The sequence below is a fragment of the Eleutherodactylus coqui genome, chromosome 6, assembly GCF_035609145.1.
Source record: "Eleutherodactylus coqui strain aEleCoq1 chromosome 6, aEleCoq1.hap1, whole genome shotgun sequence".
Classification (NCBI taxonomy): Eukaryota; Metazoa; Chordata; class Amphibia; order Anura; family Eleutherodactylidae; genus Eleutherodactylus; species Eleutherodactylus coqui.
Genome location: NC_089842.1, coordinates 125,494,256 through 125,520,244, shown reverse-complemented (window position 1 = coordinate 125,520,244; position 25,989 = coordinate 125,494,256). Strand labels below are relative to the sequence as shown.

Here is a 25,989-nt window from a genome sequence, read left to right as displayed (position 1 = left end):
GAAGGGTCGGTGATCCAGGGATTATATACAGCTTCAGTCTCTATAAGGGTGCCTTCACACTTGACGATATCGCTGTGTTTTTTTTGGTTTTTTTTCAACATGACTGTCAAAAGGACTTTCTAATGTTAAGAATGCATCGCACAAAAATCACAAACTTGCGATTTTTGTGCGATGCATTTTTAACATTAGAAAGTCCCATTGACATTCACGTTAAAAAAAAATAATACAGCGATAACGCAAGGGTGAAGGCACCCCAACTGTTTGAGAGCTGCAGCTAAGCCTTGTCAATGGGCAAAATCTTTAGACTAGCTGCAGCTTTCTGGTGTGGTTTTAGATGCGGATTCTACCATATAAACATGCTTTAGCAATTCCCTAATAAGTGTTGCAAATTCCCAGCCGTTGCCCTAAGCTAGCAATCCATAGCAACTTAAAGGTTTTCCTCTGATGTCTGAATTCTTTTACACATTGCCATTCCTCCCCATAGGGAAACCTTGAGGTCACACGTAAATCTCTGCAGAGCTGATTCTACCAAGATGCAGAATACGTGAGCCAATGTGCAGACCTTCCCTGCAGTAATTGTTGGTTGCTTTCCCTCCTAGGATTTCATCACTATCTCATTCGAGGAGCTGGATTCCAAAACCAGGACCTTGGCTACAAAACCAGATATGAGTGTAGCAGAGGTGGGCCGCCAATGTGCTGAAAATTTTGAGGTGTCTGAACCAAACAACTATGGACTATTTGTGCTGGTGAATGACCATTGTGTCCGGCTCACGGAGGATGCTTTCCCGCAGCAGGTAAAATGTCGGCTGATGAAGAACGAACAGAAGCTGGACTTCCATTTCCTGTACAAACGGACCAGTGCGCAGGACAAAGTGATGAGCGAGCTAGACTTCCTCTAGCTCCTGCCTTGTATCATCAGGGCAGAGCACAGAAAGCAACAGTGGATGCCTGGTTTGTCTCAAGGCGTGGGGTTGGCTGGACCGACCCTTCCAGCTTCCTGCTGGATGACTGTAGATATAGCTCCAGAGACCTGCCTATAAGAAACTCTACAAAGAGCTCCTCATTCAGGGCGCACTTATGGAACTCTACAGCCCTAGCGTGCCCAGATAATAGAAAAAGGGAACTTTTTTTATATTTTACATTTAATTAATTACATATATTTTTTTTTTATGCAGCAAAGGCAAATTGTAATAAAAGTGAAGCTCAGCCTGTGAATTCCTTACTAGAAAATGAGAATTGCTTGAATAACAAATCACCTTAACGTATTATGAGCAGAATTCCTCCTGTTGGCTGCCTTAAATGGAGGGATCCAACTGCCTACGGCTTCCATTGTATTTAGCTGCAGGATAACAGACGTGGATTTTTGCCATAATGTACGCCAGTTGCTGGTGCAGATTCTACATAAAAATCAGTTGATCTGGAGGGCCTGTCTCCTCCTACTACTTGAAAAAGTGGCATGGGCAAGTGCAGGAGGCTGAAAGCCGCAAGGTTTCACACAATTTTGGACAAGGGATGCTTGCAAAACTCCTTCATGTCGGAAAATTGTGCAACTTTTTACAAGTGTCCCCCATTGTGTCTTATATGCAGGCATCATGTTCTAGAGTGGGGGGAGCGGAGCAGATTGATATATAGTTTTGGGGGGGGGGGGGGGGTGAAATCTGCATAATTTTTTAGTTTATTCACTGAAATCCCTTCCTGGGCTTTGGACCGCTCACTGCCCCTCGCTTCAGTGATTGTGTGCCCACAGTGATCGCTGGCAATCACTAATAGGCCATCACTGGCCACATGAGATCCCTTCCCTCAGGAGAAGAGAGATTTCAGCAGAACATGTATTTTATTCAATAACTATATATCAATCTGCTCTGTAACATGATGCTTGGAGAGAAGACACCATGTTCAAAAGCTCCATGCTGGAACTTTAAATGTATTTAACAGACATTATCCACTTTTGATATCTTCATTATGTATCCCATATAGTTTGTGACCATGAAAGGTTAATATTGTGAGTTCTGGACACATTAAATTTACGTAGAACTTTTTGCATTTACCTCCTTAGACGACAGGCTGAGATTACTCATAGGAGCCAGCTCAGATCTACAGCGATCTCTTTCTAAAGTTTAAAAGAGATATTCATCTCATAGCAAAAAATGGTCAAGATGAGAATTCAATCCTGTTTCCCAACGCCAGAAGGGGCCTGGATTAGGAAGACAGTCCGACTTGTTCATAATGCCTATTCACTTCTATGTGAGTAACAGAACTATCATAGAACAGCTCAATAGACTTTTCTGAAATTAGTTACTGGTGGGGTATTCCAGCATAGATGTGGGTTCAAATGCTGGGACCCCCATTTATGGCACATCTTCTCAATACGCAAAATATCCAAGACTGGAAAACCCTTTTAAATCACCGAAGTTACAGTGCAGCTCTGATGTGGATTTTCTGTAGCAGCAAATGTATACCAACAGGTAATCAATTTTGAACAGATGTGCTGTAGCTTTTACCCCCTCATTTGAAGGTGTGAAATCCCCTCAATCTGCAGCATAAACTGACATGTTACAGTTTTTAAAGGCAATCTTTTCTCCTGAGGGACAGCACCTAGACTGAGTGAGGAGACTCAAAAGGCCATTCATGCTCTTCTGGGTAATATGCAAAGAAGGGAGATGGAATAATACCTCCACAGTGCCACCTATTGGAAAGCAGCATTCCTTCAAGCCAAAGTTAGACTCTTTATACAAGCCTTGTAACAATGACTGGGAATTAAAAGCAAAGTCAGACTCCATGTACAGACAGCCGTTTGCCCTTCAGTGTATAGCAAGTGAAAGGCCTGGAATGGGGGTCAGAAACGCTATCTTTTCTCCTTAGGGAGAGCACCTAGACTGAGTGAAGAGACTCAAATGGCCATTATTCCATCTCCCTTATTTGCATAGTACCCAGGAGCATGAATGGCCTTTTGAGTCTCCTCATTCACAGTCTAGGTGTTCTCCCCAGGGAGAAAAGATAGTTTCTGACTCCCCGTTCCAGGCCTCTCACTAGCAGAGCCAGACTCCTACTGTACACTGATGAAGGGCAAACACCCTGAAACTGTTGTCTGGGGATTAAAAGCAAAGCTAAACTCCATGTACAGTCACTGTTACAAGGGTTGTATAAAGAGTCTGACTTTGGCTTGAAGGAATGCTGCCTTCCAATAGGTGGCAGTGTGGAGGTATTATTCCATCTCCCTTATTTGCAGATTTTAAATGGACAGTATACCAGCTTGTATACTATCCTACCAAAGTAATTGGACACCTGAGAAAACATATGTAAATACTTTTGATTCTAAGTTATTAGGGCCAAAGGAATTCCCACTGAGTATCTGATATCTCCATGCCCCTTTCTATTAACTTCAGTTGGTATACCTTCTCCTCCAGTGTTTAAGATTTTAATCCTCTTGTATTCCATGTCCTCCATTATTTGGGACTGGACGCTAGGTTTGCACAGATGGTTTTTCAGGACTGTACTGTGGCAGCTCCAGCACATGTGCAACTGAGCTGGCCATATAATGCTGTGCCATATTTATTAAAAGATGACCTAAAGTTTACTCATAGTGTATGAGAACTGATAAGCTTGCAATCCCATAATTTAAGTTTCTCTACATTTTTGCTCTCATGGGCAATTTACACTATCTTGGTAGCTTCTGCATAGAACCAACTGAGAAACCCCCTCAACCCAAATTCCCTCATACAGTCATTGGCAGTCCACCCAGGAATTTCATGTAGTGTCAATTAAGTGAAGATTCAAGTATTTTTTTCCTGTTATGCAGGAAATGTGGCGAATTCACATGCGATGGAAATGCTGATTGTACAGAATCTGCACAGCCTGAGTAATCTGTTATACTAGAGCTGCAACACACCTATCCTGTAATGTATTCCCTAGAGAGCAGCGGTGCCATGACAGAATGGACTAGAATTCATATCCAATAATGAGATAAGAGCATTAGATGTCAAGATATTTAATCATTACTGCTAAAAACGCAGTCAAGTGCATCAAACAGAAGAAAAATCTTGCTTAGATTGACACTTTTAAACTTGTATTTAATCACAGTTTCTTGCTGCCTTGGGGCTGAGTTATAATATGACATTATTAAGTACATTACAGTATAACGCCAGTGTCTGAGGGTTTGTAGGAGTAGATATAGGAACAAGACATTACCATAAACGCCCAGAGCCATTGATTTGCTCCTGCCAATATTAAAGCAGAAATTGTATGGCTGTAGTAGGCAAGATGTATCAAGATGGCAGCACTTGGGTTGCCATGGACAACAGCACCTCTCAAACTTCAATGGACAACTTCTCCACTTTTTCTTTTGCACCAGTTTTGAAGAATGTCCCTAGGGTGTCCTGAAGAACAACCTGATGGTTTAAGTCTACACCTAATGGTAAGCAACTTGGTAAATACACTTCAAAGTATGTCCTGATAACTTAAGTCACATCAGGAGCTGCATTCACAAACCTGCACAATGAGATGTGGAAAATGTAGTCCCTGTCCAGTAGTTTCATGCAGTACAACATTATCTCCCACAGCATGCCATAGCAGAGAATGTGATGCCCTACAGCGGGCACCAACAGAAGTTTGAATGCAGCTCTGGAAGTGACTAATACTGCACAAGAGCTACATCGGAAACTGGAATAAGAGCCAACATATGGAAACCAGCAGAGTTGTTAATCCATTGTCTGGATAGTAAAATTTTAAGTAGCGACAGGAAAGAAACTTTACCATCTAAAGCCACTTAAGGTCAAGTGATATTTAGAAGGCAAGGTAGTCCTGGTGACAGTCTTTTTTTAAAGCAAAAACTTTTTCCTTCAATTAAAACTGCTCCGCACCCCCCGCAAAGAAAAAAGTATATATGTTGCATGCCCAGCATGTACATGACTTGGCGCACCATAGAAGTTGAGTGCAGACTTCCTGGAAGCAACACCTTCCCATAACAATATAAAGTGTAAAGCTAGGAGTCTGGGACTTATCACAGCTCTCACTAAAGAAACGTGTGTACTGCATTTATATGGTAGTTTTGAATGTATGCATAATATTGTATACATAAAATGTGAGATTTCACTAGTTATCTACTGTATGACATTATGAATGAGGTTCTGGGCAAGGTGGGACCTTCTTACCAGGAAGTTCACACCCAACTACTGTGATGAAGCAGGTCATTCATATTAAAGGGGTTGAAGAGCTGAAGTGATTTACTGCCTTTAGACTTTAGTTAATCCTGACGATGGGTCTGCTGGTTTAATTGACAAAAAAAAAGTTTAAATGGGAGTAGTCTTTTAAAATACAATCTACATATTAAAAAAAAAATCTATTGGTGACACTTCAGATTATAAAAACTTGCAGAATCCTATTTGAAAGCAGCAATCGTTACTAATCTTACATTGATCAAAAGCCTTTCATAGTGGTTGAGCATGATTTAGCCATCATCATCGCCACTGAAGACCACCAAGTGGAATCATGTGAGGGCATTACAGTCCTCTCTAGTTTTTCTGGTTGGGTAGTCTGACCCAGGCCATAGAGGGTTGAAGGAGACAATTTTGCTCCATATTACTGGATACAGTCCTAGGTTATGGAGTCACAGGTCTTGTACAGCAGAGCCGAGTGTTAGGAGTAACAACTGCAGCTGGAGGAAACGCAGAATCCGCTGATCATCCGCCTCTCTGGTTTCGCCACACGTGCTGTATTACTTGCTGCATCAGTTCAGGTTCTCACACACGTTATCCATAGCATGCTGGATCCTGCAAGATGAAAGGGTGAAGTGTCCCTTTAATACAGAATGAATCTTCAGAAACAATGAAGTCATTTTAGGAAAAAGTTTAGGATGAGAAATGTTTTTATAGATTTATACTTCTATATTAGCTACATCCTGTATTTTACTGCAGAGCTGCACTCACTATTCTGCTGGTGGAGTCACTGTGTACATACATTACATTACTTATCCTGTACTGATCCTGAGTTCCATCCTGTATTTTACTGCAGAGCTGCACTCACTATTCTGCTGCTGCAGTCACTGTGTACATGCATTATAGATCTTGTATTGAGCCGAGTTACACGCTGGATTATACTCTTCTGCTCTGCAGCTGCAGGATGTGAATGCAGCCAATTTCCCAGCACACCCTGCTTGCTGACTGTCTGCACAGAGCTTGCATTGGTGAAGTCTATTCTGGGAAGCATCTTCATTGCACCAGGCTCTGTAGGCAAAATCCCACCCCTTCCTTAAGAGGAGCTCACAAACTGTCAACAAGCTTGACAATAGAAATCTCCTTTTTAACAGTTTCAAAAAACTAGCAGAATAGTAAGTGTGGCTCTGCAGTAGATAACCAGAAGTCAGGATCTTGTGAATGCCAGTAATTTACCATATATAAACCAATTGCAATTTTGTACTGCGCATGTCTGACGATGAGCCGCCAGGTTCATCCTCCGTACAAATAAAAACAAGAGACAGGTACGCGCGAACGCCGCGGCTGTCAGGGCCAAATTCTGCTGCAGGCTCCAGCATGCACAATCCGGCTCTGCCGTGTGCAAGCAGCTTAAGGTCAACCGAATTGCAGGTAATTGTTCTGCTTATTTTATAACAAGTTTATTACATCGTACATACAAAGTTGCCAGCTATGAGTTTGTGAAAGCATTATATTGATTTTACTCTTCCCAGGTATAGATAACCTCAAAAGATCAAACACCATTAGGCCGCCAGATTTGCATTACAGAATCCGCGGCAGGCGTCCGCCTCTGGCTCCCACAGCAAATACCACCCACAGCATGCTTAGGAAAGGTGATTCTTCCTGCACACGAGCTAAAACCAATTGCAGCATGATCCATTTTTACGCAGATGGTTTCCATTGATGTCAATGGAAGCAGTCCGATTCGCAGCCCTTCCGCAATATCAAGGTCACGGATTCCGCGTTAGCGCTAGGCAATGACGCCGGAGTTTAGTAAAAAAAAAAAATCTGTACTGCACATGTCCAACTGTGAGCCGTAGAACCTTCGGCAGCACCGAAAAGGAAAACAAGTTCGCGCGGACGCCGTTGCTGCCAGGGTCAGATTCCACATGCGGAATCTGACTCGCCTGTGTGCAGGCAGCTTTAAGAGAATTGGGAATTTAGGAATCAAGTGGAGTGTCAGCTGGTTAACCTCAAATGTATAATCCCGTGAACAAAAACAAAGATCCGTGATTACCCAATCCCTGGGAGAGGGTCAGTCTGTATATTACACCTGCACTAAACAAATGTGTATTGAGAAGAATGGTGGATATTTACCTTTCCAGGGGGTAACCGAACTCGCATAAATTCACCAGAACGTACAGCTGTCTCATTGCATATTCATACTGCAAATAGAAGAGAGTCATTATTTCTCAGACATACTGATCTCACATACACAGGAGTGTAGTCTTAAAAAAGATCCTCCTTGGATTAACCCCAAACCAACCAACTTCCACATAGCAGGACCTATAAACTAACTATATAGCAGAGCTCAGCAGGTGACACTCTCTAGCCAAGGACACATCGGCTTCTTAAAACCAAGTGGGCCCATGTTATAGTTAAGTAACACTACATGGCGCTTCTTGCCAGTTAAAACTCATCAGATAGACAGACCACTGGGCATGATGGACTGTGCCCCGATTGAAAGGGAACCTTCTATTCCTCTTGAGGAGAGCATGCACAGAGCGGTCACTATGTGTGCAGGCCAACTTGCAGTGCTAGAACGAGGCACCCAGTGAGTATCAAACACAGCTTCCCGGACTAATAATGCTTCACAAGTACTGCCTCCTTCATTGCTGCGGACCAGGACACGACTGCTGAAGCCAATTGGCTATAGGTGGTCACTGATGTGGCCAGTGGTTGGCTGCAGGAGCAAGCAGGAAGGACAGAGGGGCTGTGAAGCATTTTTAAGTTGTGAGAAACCCCTTTTATTGTCTAAGGTCTCACCAGAGGGAAGTGCCAGTTGAAGCAGCGCATCTTGAAGTGTTCCGCTGCCGAGCGGTAACAGGACATGTCATTGATGATAACTTGGTCGGTGAATACGTCATTTGCCAACTCTTCAGATTCCGTCACCAGGATAACAATCTTCTTCACAGATTCCTTAATCAGCGATTTTGCCTGTGAAGAATGAAGAAGCCGAATGATGTCAGACAATTCCTGAAGGAGGCGACTCCATTAGTGTATAGATTTCGCACTACCCAGTTATAATTGAGAGGTTTTCAGCTGTAACATCCAAGGCACCCAGGATCTAATATACACTAACAGAAGTTAGTGTAGTGCATCTACATATCACTCAGGGTCTGTGGAAAGTTGGGTAGAGTAATAGTGGCCATATGTCCCTCCACATAGCTAACCAGTTTGGGAGACCCAGATCATTCTGTATTTAAAGAAAAATAATAAAATAAAAATCTGTCCCTGTGGGTCCCAGTGGCGTCATTTCTGGTACCCATTGCTTCCATGTGCAGAGTTGTACTGTAAATTCAGCCAGTACAACTTTGAGTGGAGCTTTTAAATTGCCAGTCACTGACTTAAGTTCAGTCTGTTGTTGCTACTCTCCTTCTAAGGTTTCCTACATACGGGCAAGTGTGATATCTGACGAGTTACCAGCGGATTTAAGGCATTCTTCAAAAATGCCTTCCATCACTCCAGGTAAAGTAGGATCCTCTGGCGCGTCTTTCAGCCGTGCCGGAGGATAGGCAACTGTCTCCCATTGCTTTCAATGGGAATCCTTGCATCGTACTCACATGTACATCACATGCCATGCAATGTGTTTTCCTATCTCATTGAGAACAATGGGCGGTGTTCCAAGGAATGCGAATAGTTATACATAAACATAAAATCATGGCATGTTCTATGACTCCATTCAAAAGAATGGGGTTCATATTTGTGCAAGATTTGTATGTTGGGAGATGCACGATTTTCTTAGCTGTGTGAAAGCGGCCTAAAGGTGTATTGGTCACCATCACTTCTCTGTGGAATAAACATATGACCATCATGTGAGCATTTGTCATCGATGAGGATTTTGCCCAGTTCAGCATTTATCTGCATCATCTCTTCCTATCCTCCTCATATTGATGTGTGAGGATGAGGATGTCACAATAACAATACTATGACCGTACGAAAATCCAGATTCATGTGACAGGAAGCGGTTACAGCACAGAATCTGCTTGTCATCAGCATTAACTCTTGTGTTGACAGGGTGGTTAAACATTTTGCTGTAGCCAGGACAAAAATTTTCACACGTACAAATAAAACCTAAGATTACTAGACTCCTGTACCCATAGGGAATTAAAATACCTGGCACTTTCCTAAAATACCACTCAGCACTTGACACACACAGGCACCCTTGTGCTAGTGGTGTCAAGAGTGGGGATTTTTTTTTCTTAATGAAGATGTTTAAACAATTTATAGTTGGGGGCGAAAACTGTGACCCTGGCTAAAATATTAGATGCACAATACCTTATAAAAATAAAGATTAGATCTTAGCATGGGCGTAACTATAGAGGGTGCAGAGGATGCGGTTGCACCCGGGCCCAGGAGCCTTAGGGGGCCCATAAGGCCTCTCTTCTCCATATAGGGAGCCCAGTACTATGAATAAAGCATTATAGTTGGGAGCCCTGTTACAGGTTTTACATTGGGCCCAAGAGTTATGCCTCTGGATCCTAGAGATATCCATGTGAAAGTTGACATCATCAAATCAAAAGGAGAAATTCATAAACTACACTAGATCTTAAAACTACACAAGAAAATGTTATGACTACATGTTTCACACAATTTATACAGTCCCGCGAGACTTACTGGCTACTGTTTATTTTACTACATATGCAAACTTTAATAGAAAGTGATAAAACAAAAAAATAAAATAAACAAGCGAGATATTCTATATAACACACACACATAAAATTACCAGAGATGGAAAGGCCACTTTGCAGTAAACAGTGATTAAAAGAGAATCAGTCATCATATTTATACTCAAGTTTTTGAGGGCTGCATAAACTTGTGTCAAAAGTCCCAAGTGCGGCACGCAGTGTGTATTACTTTGTTAGGGGTCGTACTCTTCATATAGTCAATGAGGCAGATTTGCTAATACTGTCTATCAATTAGTGCAAACATAGACTAGACAGTTTTTAAAGGCACCAGGTTTATCACAGTGGCTCCACTGAATAAATGTCAACTTTTAAGACTGTCTAGTCTAATTTTATGCCAACCAAGAGTGTAATTGGCGCCAACGTTTTGGCATAATTTGATTAATTTAAGCCATAACCCTTTGTTAGACGTGTCCGGTATAAAAAAAAAAAATGTATGACAGTTTTTTTGGTGCAATTTACACCTGGTGCCAATCCTTGTGAAAGTTTGACTGTTGCCTCTAGGAAAAGAATCTGAGAAAATAGGACAAGTCAGCAACTTTAAATTAAGGTGGTCACACACATTAGGTGAATGTCAGTCAAACCATCTGGAGTGCATGGTGGGTTTACCGACTCTACCCTGACAGATAAAGGGATTTCAACATTTTTTCTTTTCAAGGGAGATGAGCTGCCAGCGAGTTCTGTGCATTTGTTCTCAATAGGGAGAGAGGCATAAACTGCTGACAATCAGGTGAGCCCATCATGCTCATGTATGGTGAAGGAATATTCCGAACATTGGGCAGCATTATTCCTGTGTGCCAGGTATAATTTTACCTCTTGCAGCGACCTGATTTTGTGTAGAATATCCTTCGCCTCCGTCTTATCATTAGTGGCCATAAATTTCCTCTTCAGGATGGCCATAGGAACATCTGGGCTCGGGGTCAAATCCATCCGTTTCACTGGTTCTAAGCTGAGACGAGGAGCCACTGTCTTACCACTGCCTTGAAATTGCTTCACCTTCATGTGGGAGATGGTCTGTGAACAGAATAGCAAAAGTACATGATAGAAGGTCAAAGCTGACAGTGTAGATTGCAATCTCTGCCAACAAGTCTCGGAATCAAGCCCCGCTATCCAATTGTTAAATTCCATCCAAAATGACTGTTACAGCTTCCAAAAGGTGTTGTCATACACCTTAAGGTCCTTTTACCTGGGCCGATTATTGGTCCAATGTAAAGGAACGTCGATCAATAATCATGTAGATTGGCGCTCATTCACATGGGTCTAGAATTGCAGCGACGGGGACAAATTATAGCTACTATGATCATTCGTCCCCATAGGTCATGTGTACAACTTCCTGTTCCCAAGGGGAGATGTACAGTACATCCAATCAGCTTTAGCCTTACTAAAAACGAATGGACAATCAGCCAAACAACAAGCATTCGCTTGTTCATCGGCCCTTGTAAACAGACTGTCAACTGGGAAAAAAAAAAAGTTCCTAAAAAAGCCTTTACAGTCCAAAAGTAGAAAATCTGCTTAATTACAAGGGGCACAGATCACTGGGCGATGAGCCCTTTGGAACTTAGTTGCCTTTTGTTTGTCGCTTAACCTTCTTAGAAAGAAATATACTGCGAGTGCAGAATAGAATTTATTGGACACAGTTATGAATTTTTCTTCTTTGCAACTCACCCTGTTCCCATACTGCATCACATGACTGGTGTTTGTGTGTTTCTTGACCAGGACAAACTGTTCGTGTAAAGTCTCTTTCTTCAAATCCTCCTGGAAGGAAAAAAAGGGGGTATTTATTTTATAGGCGTTAGGGTGCATTCAGATGGGGCACAGAGCTGTGCCCAACATTCTCAGATTCAACTTGAATCACACAGCAGTTATAGCCCGTCCGTGTGATATGTGATCTGTGGGAGACACATGTGCATAATCTATTCTTGTGCGAGACTCGCATGGATAGAGCATGCTTTGATTTTTATATTTTAAAGTGTATTTACATGGGAAAGTTGCCCATGTAAATACACCTATTGCAAATGGGTTGTATTTTCATCTGTCTCGCAACGCACAAACTTGACTTTCTCGCCCGTGTAAATGCACCCTCAGGCTTGAAACGGATGCAATGATAGAAGCTAATCATCTGACCTCAAATCAGGATTATTAACCATCTAGTGGTACAAAACATCTTGTAGATAAGGTACCTTTAAAAAACAAAAAAAAAACAAGCTTTCAGCACTCTTAAGGTCTCCATCAGCCATGGCAGAACAAAATATCTGAACATTCTAGAGAATCCCCACCCCACCTTAACTCACATTCACTTCTATTTAAACAACGCAGCACTTAAGCCACCTCTATTTTAATAGTGGCTGATCAAACAGGCAGTTTGGAATAGGACATGGAGTATCCGCAGGATGAGAATACGCATTTAAGGACTGCAACAATTATGGACATGGGTTGACAGTAGAGATGAGCGAGCAAACTCAGTAAGGCGATATACTCAAGATAGCAGCGCCTTTTTCGAGTACCTGCTGGCTCGTCCCTGAAGATTCGGGGGGGGGGGGGGGGGGCGGGGAGGAGACAGAGAGATCCCCCTCTCTCTCCCTCCCGACCCCCTTTGCAGCTCTCTTGAGTATATCGCCTTACCGAGTATGCTCGCTTATCTCTAGTTAACAGTAAATAGTTAAACTCACCACATCAGAGTCCTCCATCCAGCTGACACTGTACAGATCTCCCAGGTAAGTGTCTCTCTTTTCATCATAGTAGCAGGCATACGACGACTCATGAGGGTTGGCTGCTGTGGTTGCATAGACTATAAAGACAAACCATGCTCTGTCCATTAGCTGTTAATTCCTATATGGTTCTAGAGTCATCATCTAACTCCCTACTGCAAATGGACATAGCATTACGTCCTGACTGAACTAGGATGTAATGCTACTTTCTGTAGATTGCATTGGCATAAAAGCTAGTCTATCATGTGTCAGCTGTAATACACAGGCAGTATCCCATATTTGATAGCCTCCTCTCTCTGCCAGCACCCCACATTGCCATTGTTGGATGCTCATGGGTTTCTAAGAAAGCCTAGCAAAGTGCCCACAGTGTACAAGATGCATAGTCCAATAGTTTGACAGTTTGCCTGTCCGCGTTACTCTAGATCACTGTTTTTAGTCCTCAGATGGGACAAATATAAAAAAATAAAATAAAAAAAACAGGTGCGTTTGCTTAATGCGTACCCACACTTTCAGGTGGTTTTTTAAAGTAAAGCTGCCATAAGTAAAGCTTGCACATGAGGAACACTTTATCTAGCTATTATATGACCTGCAATTTTTTTTTTTGCAGTTTTCACCTTTGCAGGCTCTAACTCTCTGTTTTCCGTGAGCTGATGGGTGGAGACTGCAGCTATGAGGCTCTCCATACACTGCACACAACGGAGAGCAGAATATCTTCTCTCTATAGCACACAGAAACAACAGCATGGAGGACATTATACGTCTAGTAGTACTGAGCTGTATAGAGGAGATTCCAGTAGCAGTGAGGCAGTAAACACCATTAGCTATAACAGTGTCTCTCTACTTCCCTCTTCCTCCCCATAAACTTCTATGGGCAGCACGAACAGTACTCTCCCCACTTCCAGTTATCCAGTTCAGTGTCTTAGGCCTCATGTCCACGGGGAAAATCAGATCCGCTGCAGATTCTCCATGGAGAATCTGCAGCGGGTCCCTCCTGCCCCGCGGACATGAGCGCTGAAAATAACAATAAATAAGAATAAACTCACCTCCCATCCGCTCCGTTTCTTCTCTTCGCTGCGGCGTCATCTTCTGTGCGTCGCGGCCGGATCTTCTTTCTTCGGCTCGGTGGATGTGCAGGATGACGTCGGTGACGTGCCCCGCGCATGCGCCGGCCCGAAGCAAAATGATCCGGCCGCGACTGAGAGAAGATGGCGCCGCGGAGAAGAGAAGAACCGGAGCGGGTGAGTAAACTCTGATTTTTGTCTCCCGCGGATCTGGACGGCTTCCATAGGCTTCAATAGAAGCCCGCGGGAGCCGTCCCTGCGGGAGACCCGCATGAAAATGGAGCATGGTCCGGATTTTTTCATGCTCCATTTTTTTTTTTAATTCCTTTTATTGACGATCCGCGGGTATTTATCTACCCCGCGGGTGGTCAATGCATCCCTATGGGGTGCGGATCCGCGGGCAGAAGAAGAGTTAAAATCCGCTGCGGATTTTAATTCTTATTTTGCCCGTGGACATGAGCCCTTACTAGAAGCAGACTTCACATACCAGGCAGTGGACTATTTAAGGAGGTCATTTCTATGGTAAAAACAAGGGCTGGAGTATCAGACTGTCTGAACTAGAAGATGCATTTTTTTGTATCAATTTGTTTTTATGTATTAAGTATACACAAATCTTTAATTTTCTTTTCTACTGCTTCAGGGAATTTGACTCATGTTCTCATGGTTAGAACGTAATTCCGCCAATCACATGACTACAAAGTGCAGGATATCACGAGTCATGACAGTGTATAAAACTGTTCCCCAAAATCCTGCACCGCTTTCACTTCTGCAATCTGTGATGTAGGAGTGGGTGATGACGAGGTTAGATCACGAGCTGCAAGATGTGTGTTGAGTGCAACATTGGGAGGAATGAAACTGGAATAAAAAGGTGCATGCACAGCAAAAGTCAACACACTCATGTATCCAAGGGCTTGGGATATCCTGAAATCCAGTTCCTTGGCAATCCTATTTTATAAACGCACTTGTAATATCTACCAACCTGGCTCCTGAAGATCACAAAGACACCCACAATGCAAGCAGTGTGCTGGTATACATGCCAGCATCTGGAAATTTATTGTAATCTATCATGGGATTAATCATAAAGAGCCAGATTAAGGCTGGGGGTATTAGTGTATCTTGACGCCACCAGGAAGCTAGGGGTTTGACAGGAGGAACACCCCTCTCACACCATTAGCTCCCTATTGGCTCAAGAGTTGAAGGTCCTACTGCTCTGGATTTGTGCGAGAAGCCGCCGGAGCTCAGCAAAATAGCCTAGGTTCAGTGCCCTATCCCCCCCCGTCTGTGCTCCCTGCTCAGCCGCTATGCAATGCTCACCTCCCCTGGCTACGCTGCGGCTTACAGCGCTGGACTGAAAGACTAATGTCCCCCTGCCTCTGCTCTGTGCTAAGCCAGTCCCGGTGATCACCTTCCCACCAGCTGCTCTGCAGGCTCTGGCGGTGGACTCCTCTCCCCGCTGTGCCGGTCTCTTGCGGTGGCTAAGTGCGGAGGTTCCACACTTGTGTGCAGTGTGGCGCTCTGTCACCCGCTGCGCTCCACGGTCGCTGTTCCGTCGCTGGCTTCTGGAGTCTGAGGTGGGGCTAGCTGCAGTCTCCTCTGTGCTCCGCAATGTCCACGGCGCTGCTCCCCACTGCTGCTGTGGCTCCCCGCTCCTCCGGCCCTGCAGTGGGAGACCTCAGAAGGGCTCTGCTGCACGACAAGTTGCACCCAACAGAGCCGCATGGTACCACAGACCACCGAGCCGCCGGCAGCTGAGTAACACTGCTGTGGGGGCACGGCCCAGCATGCTCATTAACAGCCAATGCAGAGGTAGGGGTGTGACAGGGTCATCCTTCTATGTAAGCCCTGTCACACCCCTAACTTCCGGTGATGTCAAGATACACTAATACCAAGGCTGGGTTCACAGCATCCTTTTACCTAATATTAAAAAGGGGTTTTCCAGTCAATTTCTATTGATGGCCTATGCTCAGGATAGATCAGCAATAGTAATCTGCGGCTCAGGATCTCAGCCAGTCAGGTGTCCACCATTTAAATCGGGGGCATGTTTTCAGAAATGAACATGCCCTGCGAACGCAAAAGGTGCAGTAGAATACACCAACAGGCACGCAAAGAGCAAAAAAAAAAGTGAGTAAATCCAGCCTAAAGGGTTAGCATTTTGGGATAGTGTTGCCTTTATGGAGGCTCTCTACTTTAACAGGAAATTTGATTGTGTGTACGTATTTAAGATGGTTTCAGCATATGACGGTTCAATAATACAGAAAATGTGATAATCCTAAAGTGTCAAAAAACACATTTATGAAAAAAACTATTGCAAAGTGGAAACCAAGAGTTTGGCCGGAGCAGCCAGTGAGAGTCTAGCATGCAATAGGTCACCACCATACCTACCATTAATGTTATTGGGGAGATGGTTCATCATGGAGCCAGACTCACAAGCCTCAATATAGAGAACCATCTGTGGGTGAAAACACAAGAAATCACCAAGGTCTCCTTAATAGTAAAAAACAAACTTTCTAATAAATTGTATATTGAAACGTTCTACAAGTTGACTGCTTTCTGCCTGCGAATGGAAATATCTGGTTTACAATCAGAGATTAAAAACCAGTACCGCTCCCACAGCCAAGGACTACTTCCACTATATCAGTGCAGGTAAGCATCACGGAGGATTACCTATGCCGATACATGTTTAAGTACAACTAGGAAGCTATTTCAGATGTGATACAAATAAGGATTTACGGACAGTGAATATATGGGAAGGGTTGGTGCAGAGGAGGATTACCTTTTTGTATTTCTTGTTTTCATACATATACTGAATGGTTACGTTGAGATCTTCGACATGTAGCTGTGACAAAAGACATAGGTTACGTGATACACCATTATACCTTATGCCCCTTTTACACGGGACGACAGTCGTCTAAACGACCGCACTAGAGCGGACATCACCGCTTAGGTAGTTAGCGCTCATGCAGACTGTTTAGACAGAAAGACTTCGATGGATCACGGGCTTCTCACTCGGCTCTTCACCCCCTAAGTGAGCATTTACACGTAATGAGAAGCCTGCGATTCAGCGACAGTTTTTATGCTGACTGAAAGTCAGAGCCAACAAGCGAACAAAGAGTTAACAAGTTTTTTTGCATTTACACTGCACGATGATCACCCAAATCAACTCGTTAACACATTTTGAGTGATAATAGTTACATGTAAATGGCCCATAACTCATATACAGAGTGAGTAACCCCTTCAGTGGCAGGTTTATTATTACCATCTCATGCCTCACAAGGCGGGTTTTTTAAATGAGTCAACAATGCAATTTAATCTCGCAAGTATTTATTACGGAATGCAACAATCACATTGCAACATTTTTTGTAATGAAAGAATACATTATAACAATTTTAACTGCATGGTCAGTGCAGCAAGCCCCGGAGATTTTCTGGGCGTGCCACTAAGGGGGTTAAACCTAAAAACATTTTTAGAATGAATTATTCCTTCTAGTCTATCCAGCAGAGGAGAGAAACAAGTGCTGGCACGAAGATATCTAGGTGGGGAACACAGGTAATGGTTCTTGGGTGGATTGGAGGTCTCCTTGCAGGAGCTCTGGATCTTATAGTTGGAGTTTGCTGCTTCTCTTAAGTCATTAAGGGGTTAATAAAACTAGCAATGCATCATTACAGCTCATACTAGTTTCATTTCTGGATTCTCTACATCTGGACGACAGTACGATGCTCTTCTATTAATAATCTCCACCAAGGGTAAAACCCCATCATAGAGGTAACCGAGAACTAGAAGGTAGAGAGAGAAACTTACATCGTCACTGGGGAAAGCCAGCAGTCCCGGCGCACCATGGTCAGTGAAGTAGACAAACACATTGTCGTTCGGTCCGCTGAAAGAACAAAGACAAAAAGTGATCCTATATAAACCTTCATGTACCAACAACCACGTGTTATAACTTCAGGATACATGATCATTCAAGCAGCTAAGACTCCCCCTATTTAATAGCTTGCCGTGTGTGGGGGAGGAATTAAGCAACTCCAGGTGACAAGAGGGTCAGACAGGATGGTTTCCCAGGTGTCATGGGATGGTTGCTCAGCCCCAACAGGTATCAGATCATCGACAGGTGTTATCTAGCTCAGTCGTATACACCAAGCTATATCTATTGTCTGTAGTCACTTGTAAAGTCTTGTGATAGCCTACAATTCTTGGAAGTGACAGTGTAGAGAGAGGACAGTAGCTTAATACTAATGCAGCGATTTCATGGCCATCTACACAGTATGGTCAGGGCTCCTTCATACTGGGGGGGGGGGGGGGGGGACAAAACAACCCCCCCCCCAAAAAAAAACCAAAAAAACACACAGAGCGCGCGCACGCACGCACACACACAAGATGTGAGAGGGAGTGAAAAAGCAGAATTAGGAAACCCATGCTTTCCTTCACATTTGCAATGTTTTCACTCATACAATGTTGCAAGAAAAAAAATTGCGGCCTGCTCTATTTTTCTAGTTTTGTTTTTTTTTTTCTTAATCTCCCATGTTTCCCTATGGAGCCTCCTTTTTAATCGCATGGAGGCAAAAATCACGTGTGGAAAAAAAAAACCAAACAAACGAAAAAAAAACCACACCACAAGAAAAATTGAAAGTGGCAATAATGTTTTTGCGAGAAAAAAAGCTGGGTTGACGCTCATAAATCACAAGAAAAAAAAAAAAGGCACGATTTTCTTGCAGGAATATCGTGATCGCCAATGTGAAGGAGCCCTTGCTTCCATATAGCCAGCTGTTAAGGGTAAAAATGAATGTAAAGAAAGGAAGATGATAGAAGTTGGATCAGATGTTTAAAATTTTAAAGGTTGGTTATCTTGATCATCCAAACACCAGAAAGAAATGAAGTCAACGCTCACTAGATCCACACTACTACAACCTTGACAAAAAGGACAATAACTGGGAGTAGAATACCGATTTTAAGGGCTTTTTGAAGACTAAAGGCCCATGTACACAGAATGATGATCGCGCAAATGACAGTTTGAGTGACAGTTTTGAGCGATCATTTTTGCATAATTCTAAGTAGCTAATTAGCTACTTAAAAGTTATGCACGCGGGATACCGCCGTGATAGTGCCGAGAACAACGTAGCTGTTTTGTATATACAAACAGCTGCCTTGCTCTCAGAGCTTTCAGTTGGTGCCCCACTAAGAACTGCCAGCGGGATACCAGCTGAAAAAATGCCATCAGCGCCGCCTGCTGAGATATGAGCGTGCGGCACTGATCAGGCTCATCGCTAATTTCTAGATGGCTAGAAATGAGCAATAAATGAACATTGCACGATGGTCGCGCGTTTAGACGTAACGATTATCGCTCAAAAGTCAGCTTTCGAGCAAATTTTGAGCGATAATCGTTCTGCCTAAATGGGCCTTAAGATATTGATGACTTGTCCTCAGGATGGGTTATCAATATCAGAATGGTGGGCATCTGCCATTTCAGACCACTGCAATAATCTGCTTAAAGAGGTCACGGTGCTCCCATGCACATCGCCTCCTCTTCTCAGGTCTTTGACATCGCATTTATCAGTCACATGGCCTGAGAGCAGCTCAGTCCCATTCAAGTAAATGGGACTGAGCTGGTATACTAGTCGCAGCATCTTCACACAGCTTATTGGTGGGTGTGCTGGATGGCAGACCCCACCAGTCTGATATTAATGACGTATCTTCAGAAGAGGTAGTCAATATATCTGCATCCTTTTACCCCATATTAAAAAGGGATTTTTGCAGGCAATTTCTATTGATAACCTCTGCTCAAGATCGACGAGCAATAGTAATCAGCCGGAATCTGCCGCTAAGGATCTTGGCCAATCAGCTGCTCAGGAATCCACTGTCAGCGCCACAAGACAGTGTAAGGAGTGGAAGCGGATAGCTCCAAACCTTGTGCAGTGGCTGGCGCTGGAAACTGCAGGCACAGCTACCATTAAAATAAAAAAAAATTTACCTGTGCAAATATGCCACACCTAAATTCACTCTTAGGCCAATTCCACACGCATAAGTGCGATATCGGGTTGCGAAACGCGGCCAGATATCGCGCTCACTAACATGCGATTTCGCCGCGGATGCAAGGTGTTTTTGTATTTCTGACAGCCACGGTGGCAGATTGCAGAGTGTTTCCCTACTGTTTTCAATGGGAAACCTCGCATGGCACCCAGCACGTGGCGCGATGCTGCCGCAGGCCCCATTGAAAACAATGGGCGATGCGGTGTGAAGAAAATAAATAAATAAAAATAGCTCAGATGTATGACCACATTCAAAAGAATAAGGTTCATATTCGTGTGTCTCACAATGCACAAATCTTGTGTGATAATCTCGGCTGTGTAAAGGAGCCCTAAGCCTGATTTCAAACGGGCGTATTTGCATGTGTAATACACAGAGAATAGAACCTATTGATTTGAATGAGTTTGTACACATTTCTCTCGTTTACAAAACACAAAAAGTCAGAATCTGAACTCCATAGAATTTGGGATTGCTGGATCAACTCACAATACACTGTAAATCCTGAAAGAACGCCTTTGGTAGGGTGGGGGTGGGAGCAGCGAGCGCACGCAATAACTTTACTTTCATGCATAGAACAAGGATTACTTTGTTTTTAGTAACACTGCTTTCTGACCCTCATACCTCCCTAAAGGCACCACAGCCTACATATACTGCAAGGCATATTTGCTTTCTCTTAAAGTAGCCCATTTTTCTTCAGCCTATTTGTCAGTGTCCAACTACATGCACTTCGTATTCAATAAAAGGAGTTAAAACATTTTTTTTTTTTAAAAAGCATTAAAAAAAACAAACAGGGAAACAAAATATTAGTGTCATGTCCTGAAAGTAGCCCACACAGATATCAGCAATGCACGAGTACAAGCTGTGCTTCACAATAGTTACCAAGTACAGCCGCAAGAAACATGTTGTAGTGAGGGGGATTACATCTGTTACCTCTCACTGGCTAAAACATTCAATAACGATCCGTGACTAAACGGGGTTAATAATGCAGAGTGAAGATTACAACAGCCCCCCTACACCTTCTAGGGACATTTGCCATTTTTAATAAACCACTTGTTCATATAAGGAGGGTAGTGTTCATCATATTCTTCCATTGCAGAATACAGGGTGTCCTAGGTGCCATACATTTTGAGGCCATCAACCTTTCATGCTAGAAATAGGGAACTCCTCAGGAAAAAAATTTGATAATGAGACCAACTTTCCTCTTGGAGGAAACCCAAAAGACAAACCTCTAGCGTTTTAGGGATAAGCAATCCTAGTACTTCAGACAATTCAAGAACTCCCTCACAAATGACATAACATCCAGGCAACCCCACACGAGTTGGAAACAAAAAAATAAGCCCTTAGTTCAGGGCACATATGATATTGTGGATGGTGTATCCGACCCATGTGGAACAAACAGGATGGAGTCAAAAAGCATTGATGGAAAATGAACAATTGCACCAATTTCTTATTAGTGGCAGGGGAAACAGAGGTACGACTCCATGACTTCCTGAATAGCTCATCTGTCCAGTGTGGGCCAGTCTTCCGCCATTTATCCAAGACCGGTTGGGCAGCAAAAACAAAAAAACACTGGTAATTGTGAGGAGAGTATATGGAAAGATATTACGCCCTGGGGACCTTGGCTTCTCAAAGTGCCTATTAAAGGGTAGATAAAAAGGTAAAGTCCCCTGGTGCAAGCACAGAGTCATGACTGACTCCTAGAGTGACAAATATGGAACATATGCTCACCAGCAGCACACATTAGCAACCCTCCAAGGCGAGGCAAGATTCATGCCCAGCCACAAAGGAATCTGAACCTTGATTCCACAGTAAAGTTCACAAAAAAAGATGTACGTGGCAGCATCAGTAAGATGCAATAAAATTTAAATAACTTATTCCTTTATGACCAAGTCAAAAGTTGATGTTTCGACCACGCAGGGTCAAGCTGACGTGTTTCGACCATGCAGAGTCCCATTGTGATGTTTTCTTGGCAGACCGTTTTTGCGGGGTGGTTTTCCATTGCCTTCCCCAGTCATCTTTTACTGCCCAGCAAGCTGGATACTCATTTTACCAACCTGAACCACACAGGGATTGAATCCACAACATTCAGCAAGAGTTTAGGACTGCATTTCTGCTGCCTTAATACTCTGCACCACACAAGGCTCTCATTAGGAAAAAAAATTAATAAGTCAGATGCACCAGGTGCATGTCTCAGTTGTAGAAGTGTATAGAAGGCTGTTCTAGGTATATCATACTGATCTTCAAAAGATCTATATAATGTGGGTATTTTGAGATGTTCCAAGCATGTCATACTAGACACAGGGGACATTCTAATATTGGCCAAAGAGTATCCGATGCAAGTACATGGAACAGGTGGCGTTCAGAATTTGGGAGTTTGGAATTGGTGAACCAGGACTAAATGAAGCACAATTGCCCAGCAAGTCAAGAAAGAAAAGCCACCCCTGCCCGATCCTTAGGCCTATGTTATATAGCCAGTTTGGGTTTTAGCCTACCCCCCACCCAAAAAAAAAAAAAAAAATTGGATGTGAAAGGGAGTTAAGGAACTTAAAGAGGACTTTGTGACAGGCATATCAGCATGGGACAATGCATACCGGCATTTAGGAAGTATAATCATTAAAATTAATTCTTCCCGCTGTAGACAAGGGTAGGAGCTTCCACATAGCAAATTCTTAAGGTATGGGAGGATATGAAGATCAAAAGACCTTGAGGAGTCTCTTGGGATCTCAATCGTTAGGAGACTGTTTTAGTTGTAAGAACACATCTTCCATTGTCCCACCATCCAGGTACAGAGGCATATTATAGGACTTTTGCCAGTTCATGAACAATCCCGAAAAAGGTTCCAAATGTGCTAAACGATTTCTATGTATATTTACTAAATATACAAAGGCAGGAAGCGTATGCATATGATCTATGTGTATGCCACATTTCTACACCTGTAATTTCTAATGTACAGTTATGCTGTAATCTTATTTTCACTTTTACAGCGAATGTCAACAATTTCTTATTTGAACGAGCCAACGATGTATCTGCCTGTATAAACAGGCTGAGAGAACGAACTCTGAAATGGTTCACACGATAAATCATTTGGTGTAAACAGACCTTTACAGGAAGGGCAGCTTCATTTTCGTCCCAAAGACTACATGCCTTGGCCCATGGTAGACAAGCAAGACACAGGGTCAAGGTTGCTCGAAAAACCCCCACAGTGGATATTAGAACTCAATATGGACTCAAGTGGATTTAAATGATTTAAATGTTGCCTTTAAGCCTCATAATGGCTAGCCCATATCGCCTTTGGCACGATGTTAGTTTTCATCATTCTATGTAGATAATAATATACATATAGATTTAAATGCTGCATACTGTATATACTTAGTATGGGTGAAGGACAGCACTCATTTGCGGAGTTGGAGTATTTTCTTCCCTAGTGTGGCCAGCTATAGAAATAAGAATTACCTATGTTTGGGTTTACTGATCAGCTATTAGGGCACTTATGTCTGTATTTGAACCAGGCTTACAACCAGTAATATAATTAATCATCAAACCTTTTAATTACTTTCCCGGATCCTTTCCCCTTGACAGCCTTCGAGTCACCCTTCAAGACAGCCAGGAAGTTTGCAGGGGTAACATCCTAGAGAGGCATATGAATAAATCAGTCACTAACACAGTTAATGATTAAGGTGAGATTGGTCTTCCTGACATTATATTACTCTAAAGAAGTCTTAACTTTATTGTTTATGCATTTTATACATCCTTCAAGAAAACAAAGCCAATATACCTACCTCCCCTGTATAATCCTTCAGCACTCCAGCATACACATCTGTCCCATTGGGTCTGTTGATAACGATGCCTTTGGTTGGGTTTCTGCAAATGACAAAAATATAGTAAACTACAGATACGGTATGCGGTGCACAGGCAGGCATCGTTACTGTAGCTCGTGCTATGAAGCAACAGCCTCAACATAATCAGGCAGCTGCTTAGCAAACCGTGGGGCTCAAAAGGCATTCAACATGGAGTCTGTAGGACTAAACAGTTGAACTTTGTTGGAAGAGCAGTGTGCTAGAAGCCTGACCCTCACAAGAATGATCCTGGGGTATCAAGAACTGTTAATACATCAATCAGCACAGACCGGATAAGGGAAGGGGGTCTGTAGTGTAGGGGGACAGACATGTAGACAGAGAGGAGAACTAGTAGAACAGGACACAAAATCTGCTTCATTAAACTTTTATTTAGGCTTCAATTTCTATTAACTTTTATCAAATATCCAAAATAAACACCGTTGTGATATTCTTAAGATATGGTAGACACTGTCAGATAGGCTGACCGGCGGAGATTTGTCTGCCGGCTCCTGCGCCCCGGCGGCTCCCGCGGCGGGATACCGCTACGCCCGTGGACAGGCAGCCTAAGAGAACTTTCGTCAGTCATTCACTGGGTTCACTCATGCATGCATCATGAAAGCTAAATAAAATAAACAAAGCAGATTTGGCATATTGTTCTACCATTTCTCTTTTGTGACTGGACGGGTCGTAGTCAGCCCTCCTTGGGACGTACATCCATACATCCTAATCAGGAGTATGTTGCCTGAATTGGGTTAACTGGAGACATGTAAAAAGTGCATGTTTTTCCATCTTCTAACCAGTCAGACACTTCACAAGACAACATAGGAGAGGGAGGCAGTGCCAGCTTCAGGGGCGTACAACTGCATAGGGCGCACTACCCCTCCTGAACACAAGAGGCACCATTCCTGCCAATAGAAAGGATGCACATGGCCACCACACGTCAGCATCATCCCCACTAGTAGAATGCAGCCATCTTACCCAATGGTCGGCATCCCATCATCCCCACACTTTCAGCATAGCACTGTGCACCTTGTAACAGGCAGTGCCAGCAGCGCTTTCCTACAGCTCACGTTACAAAGCACAGGAGCTGTGAGCCAAGGTGGAAGAGATGCTGACAACTCTTGGAAAGCAAGACTGTTCCTCTTGCATCACCAGCTGCTCGGTGGTACCCACCAAACCACCATGATATGCAAAAACGTCCAAGGCACCAGAGGCATCCAAAAATAAAATGCAGTCTTTATCTAATCTTTTAAAAATCACGAGCAACCAACGTTTCACCAACTCAGGGCCTTTGTCAAGCAGGCATAAGATAAATAAAGACTGCATTTTATTTCTGGATACCTCTGGTGCCTTGGACTTTTCTCCATACTTTATTTGCAGACACCTCCTGCCACAAGGAGTATAGTAGTATACTGCAAGTGTGAGAATATAGTGGAGGTGGCTGGATGATAATACATGGGGTGAGAAGTACAGGAGCAGCATATTGTGTACAAGCACAACAGAAAATAGGAAGTCTATTTAAACATCTTGTTTATAGCTGGTAGATGCTGTGTGCCACATGCACCTCCTTTAGCCAGACACTTTCAAATGGGTCAAAAAAAAAAAATAAAAAATGTCACATTGTCAGGCTGGTCATTGACAAGACATGTCTGGAAATGTGCTTTAAAAAGGGAAAACCATCTCTTATATAATGTACATTATTTTAGCATTAATTCAGAGGAGCGAGGACCCCCAACACCACTTGGTCATGGAGCTGCAGAACTGTGTCACATACAATGACCACCTTCATACAGGGTAACACTGTAAAAAAGAAGTCCCCCCTCCCTTCTCCTTCCACTTTATACTTGTTAAATGACATAAGGGTGGCACTGGGACAAGTTCACACTTACTCCTCATTGTTGGCAATGTCATCATACATCATCACAACAATCTGTTCATCGGGGACACCATTATTCTTAACTATTTGGTAAGCATGACACAGGTCCGCCTAGAAAAAGGGGGAAAAAATGTGGTCAGTCAGTCATTGATACAGTACAGAGTTCTGAAAGTACCAACATAGGTTTCCAACTATTCCAATTGTTGTGCACTCTAAGCTGCAACAGTAGCAAACTCTCAGCTGTAATAGTAAGTCAGGATGAGCTTTCAGCCTCTTATTGTAAAAAAGAAGGTTCCCATTCACTGTCAGCAAGCAGAGAAAATGAAGGCACTGAAAGTATAGATTGTGTGCCAACTATGAAGTAGTCTTTAGTCCGTGGTTTTGGTTCATGGAGGAAAAACAAACAAACAAACAAAAAAAAAAGAACGAACATGTGTAGAAGTATGCAGATATGAATAGGGTAAGGGCATCACATATGGCAGGAATGGTGCCCATACACTACAACCACCAAACCCTCTCACTATTGGCTGGAGAATGTAAAGATCCTGAAAATAATCACAAATGTAGTTAATGTTAGTCCAGGGTAATGTATAGTGTAGCTGCAGAGGTTACTA

The 25,989-nt window shown here is 43.1% G+C and overlaps 2 protein-coding genes across 4 annotated transcripts in view; one reads left to right on the top strand and one right to left on the bottom strand.

Moving 5' to 3' along the window:
* Positions 1-1,215, top strand: part of RIN3 (Ras and Rab interactor 3) — a 78,225-nt gene extending 77,010 nt beyond the window's left edge. For all 3 annotated transcript variants that reach the window (XM_066607531.1, XM_066607529.1, XM_066607530.1), the window contains one exon: positions 600-1,215. In XM_066607531.1, coding sequence (XP_066463628.1) covers positions 600-899 — 300 coding nt within the window. In that variant the 3' untranslated portion in view covers positions 900-1,215. The remainder of the gene's footprint in view (positions 1-599) is intronic.
* A 2,757-nt stretch (positions 1,216-3,972) lies between these two features.
* LGMN (legumain) overlaps positions 3,973-25,989 on the bottom strand; it is a 35,079-nt gene continuing 13,062 nt past the window's right edge. Inside the window, exons 3-14 of the mRNA XM_066607528.1 lie at positions 25,389-25,486; positions 23,443-23,524; positions 23,206-23,291; positions 17,441-17,516; positions 16,416-16,478; positions 16,025-16,091; positions 12,544-12,662; positions 11,540-11,629; positions 10,688-10,888; positions 7,956-8,126; positions 7,287-7,354; positions 3,973-5,768 (exon numbers count right to left, since the gene is read on the bottom strand). Coding sequence (XP_066463625.1) covers positions 5,726-5,768; positions 7,287-7,354; positions 7,956-8,126; positions 10,688-10,888; positions 11,540-11,629; positions 12,544-12,662; positions 16,025-16,091; positions 16,416-16,478; positions 17,441-17,516; positions 23,206-23,291; positions 23,443-23,524; positions 25,389-25,486 — 1,164 coding nt within the window. The 3' untranslated portion in view covers positions 3,973-5,725. The remainder of the gene's footprint in view (positions 5,769-7,286; positions 7,355-7,955; positions 8,127-10,687; positions 10,889-11,539; positions 11,630-12,543; positions 12,663-16,024; positions 16,092-16,415; positions 16,479-17,440; positions 17,517-23,205; positions 23,292-23,442; positions 23,525-25,388; positions 25,487-25,989) is intronic.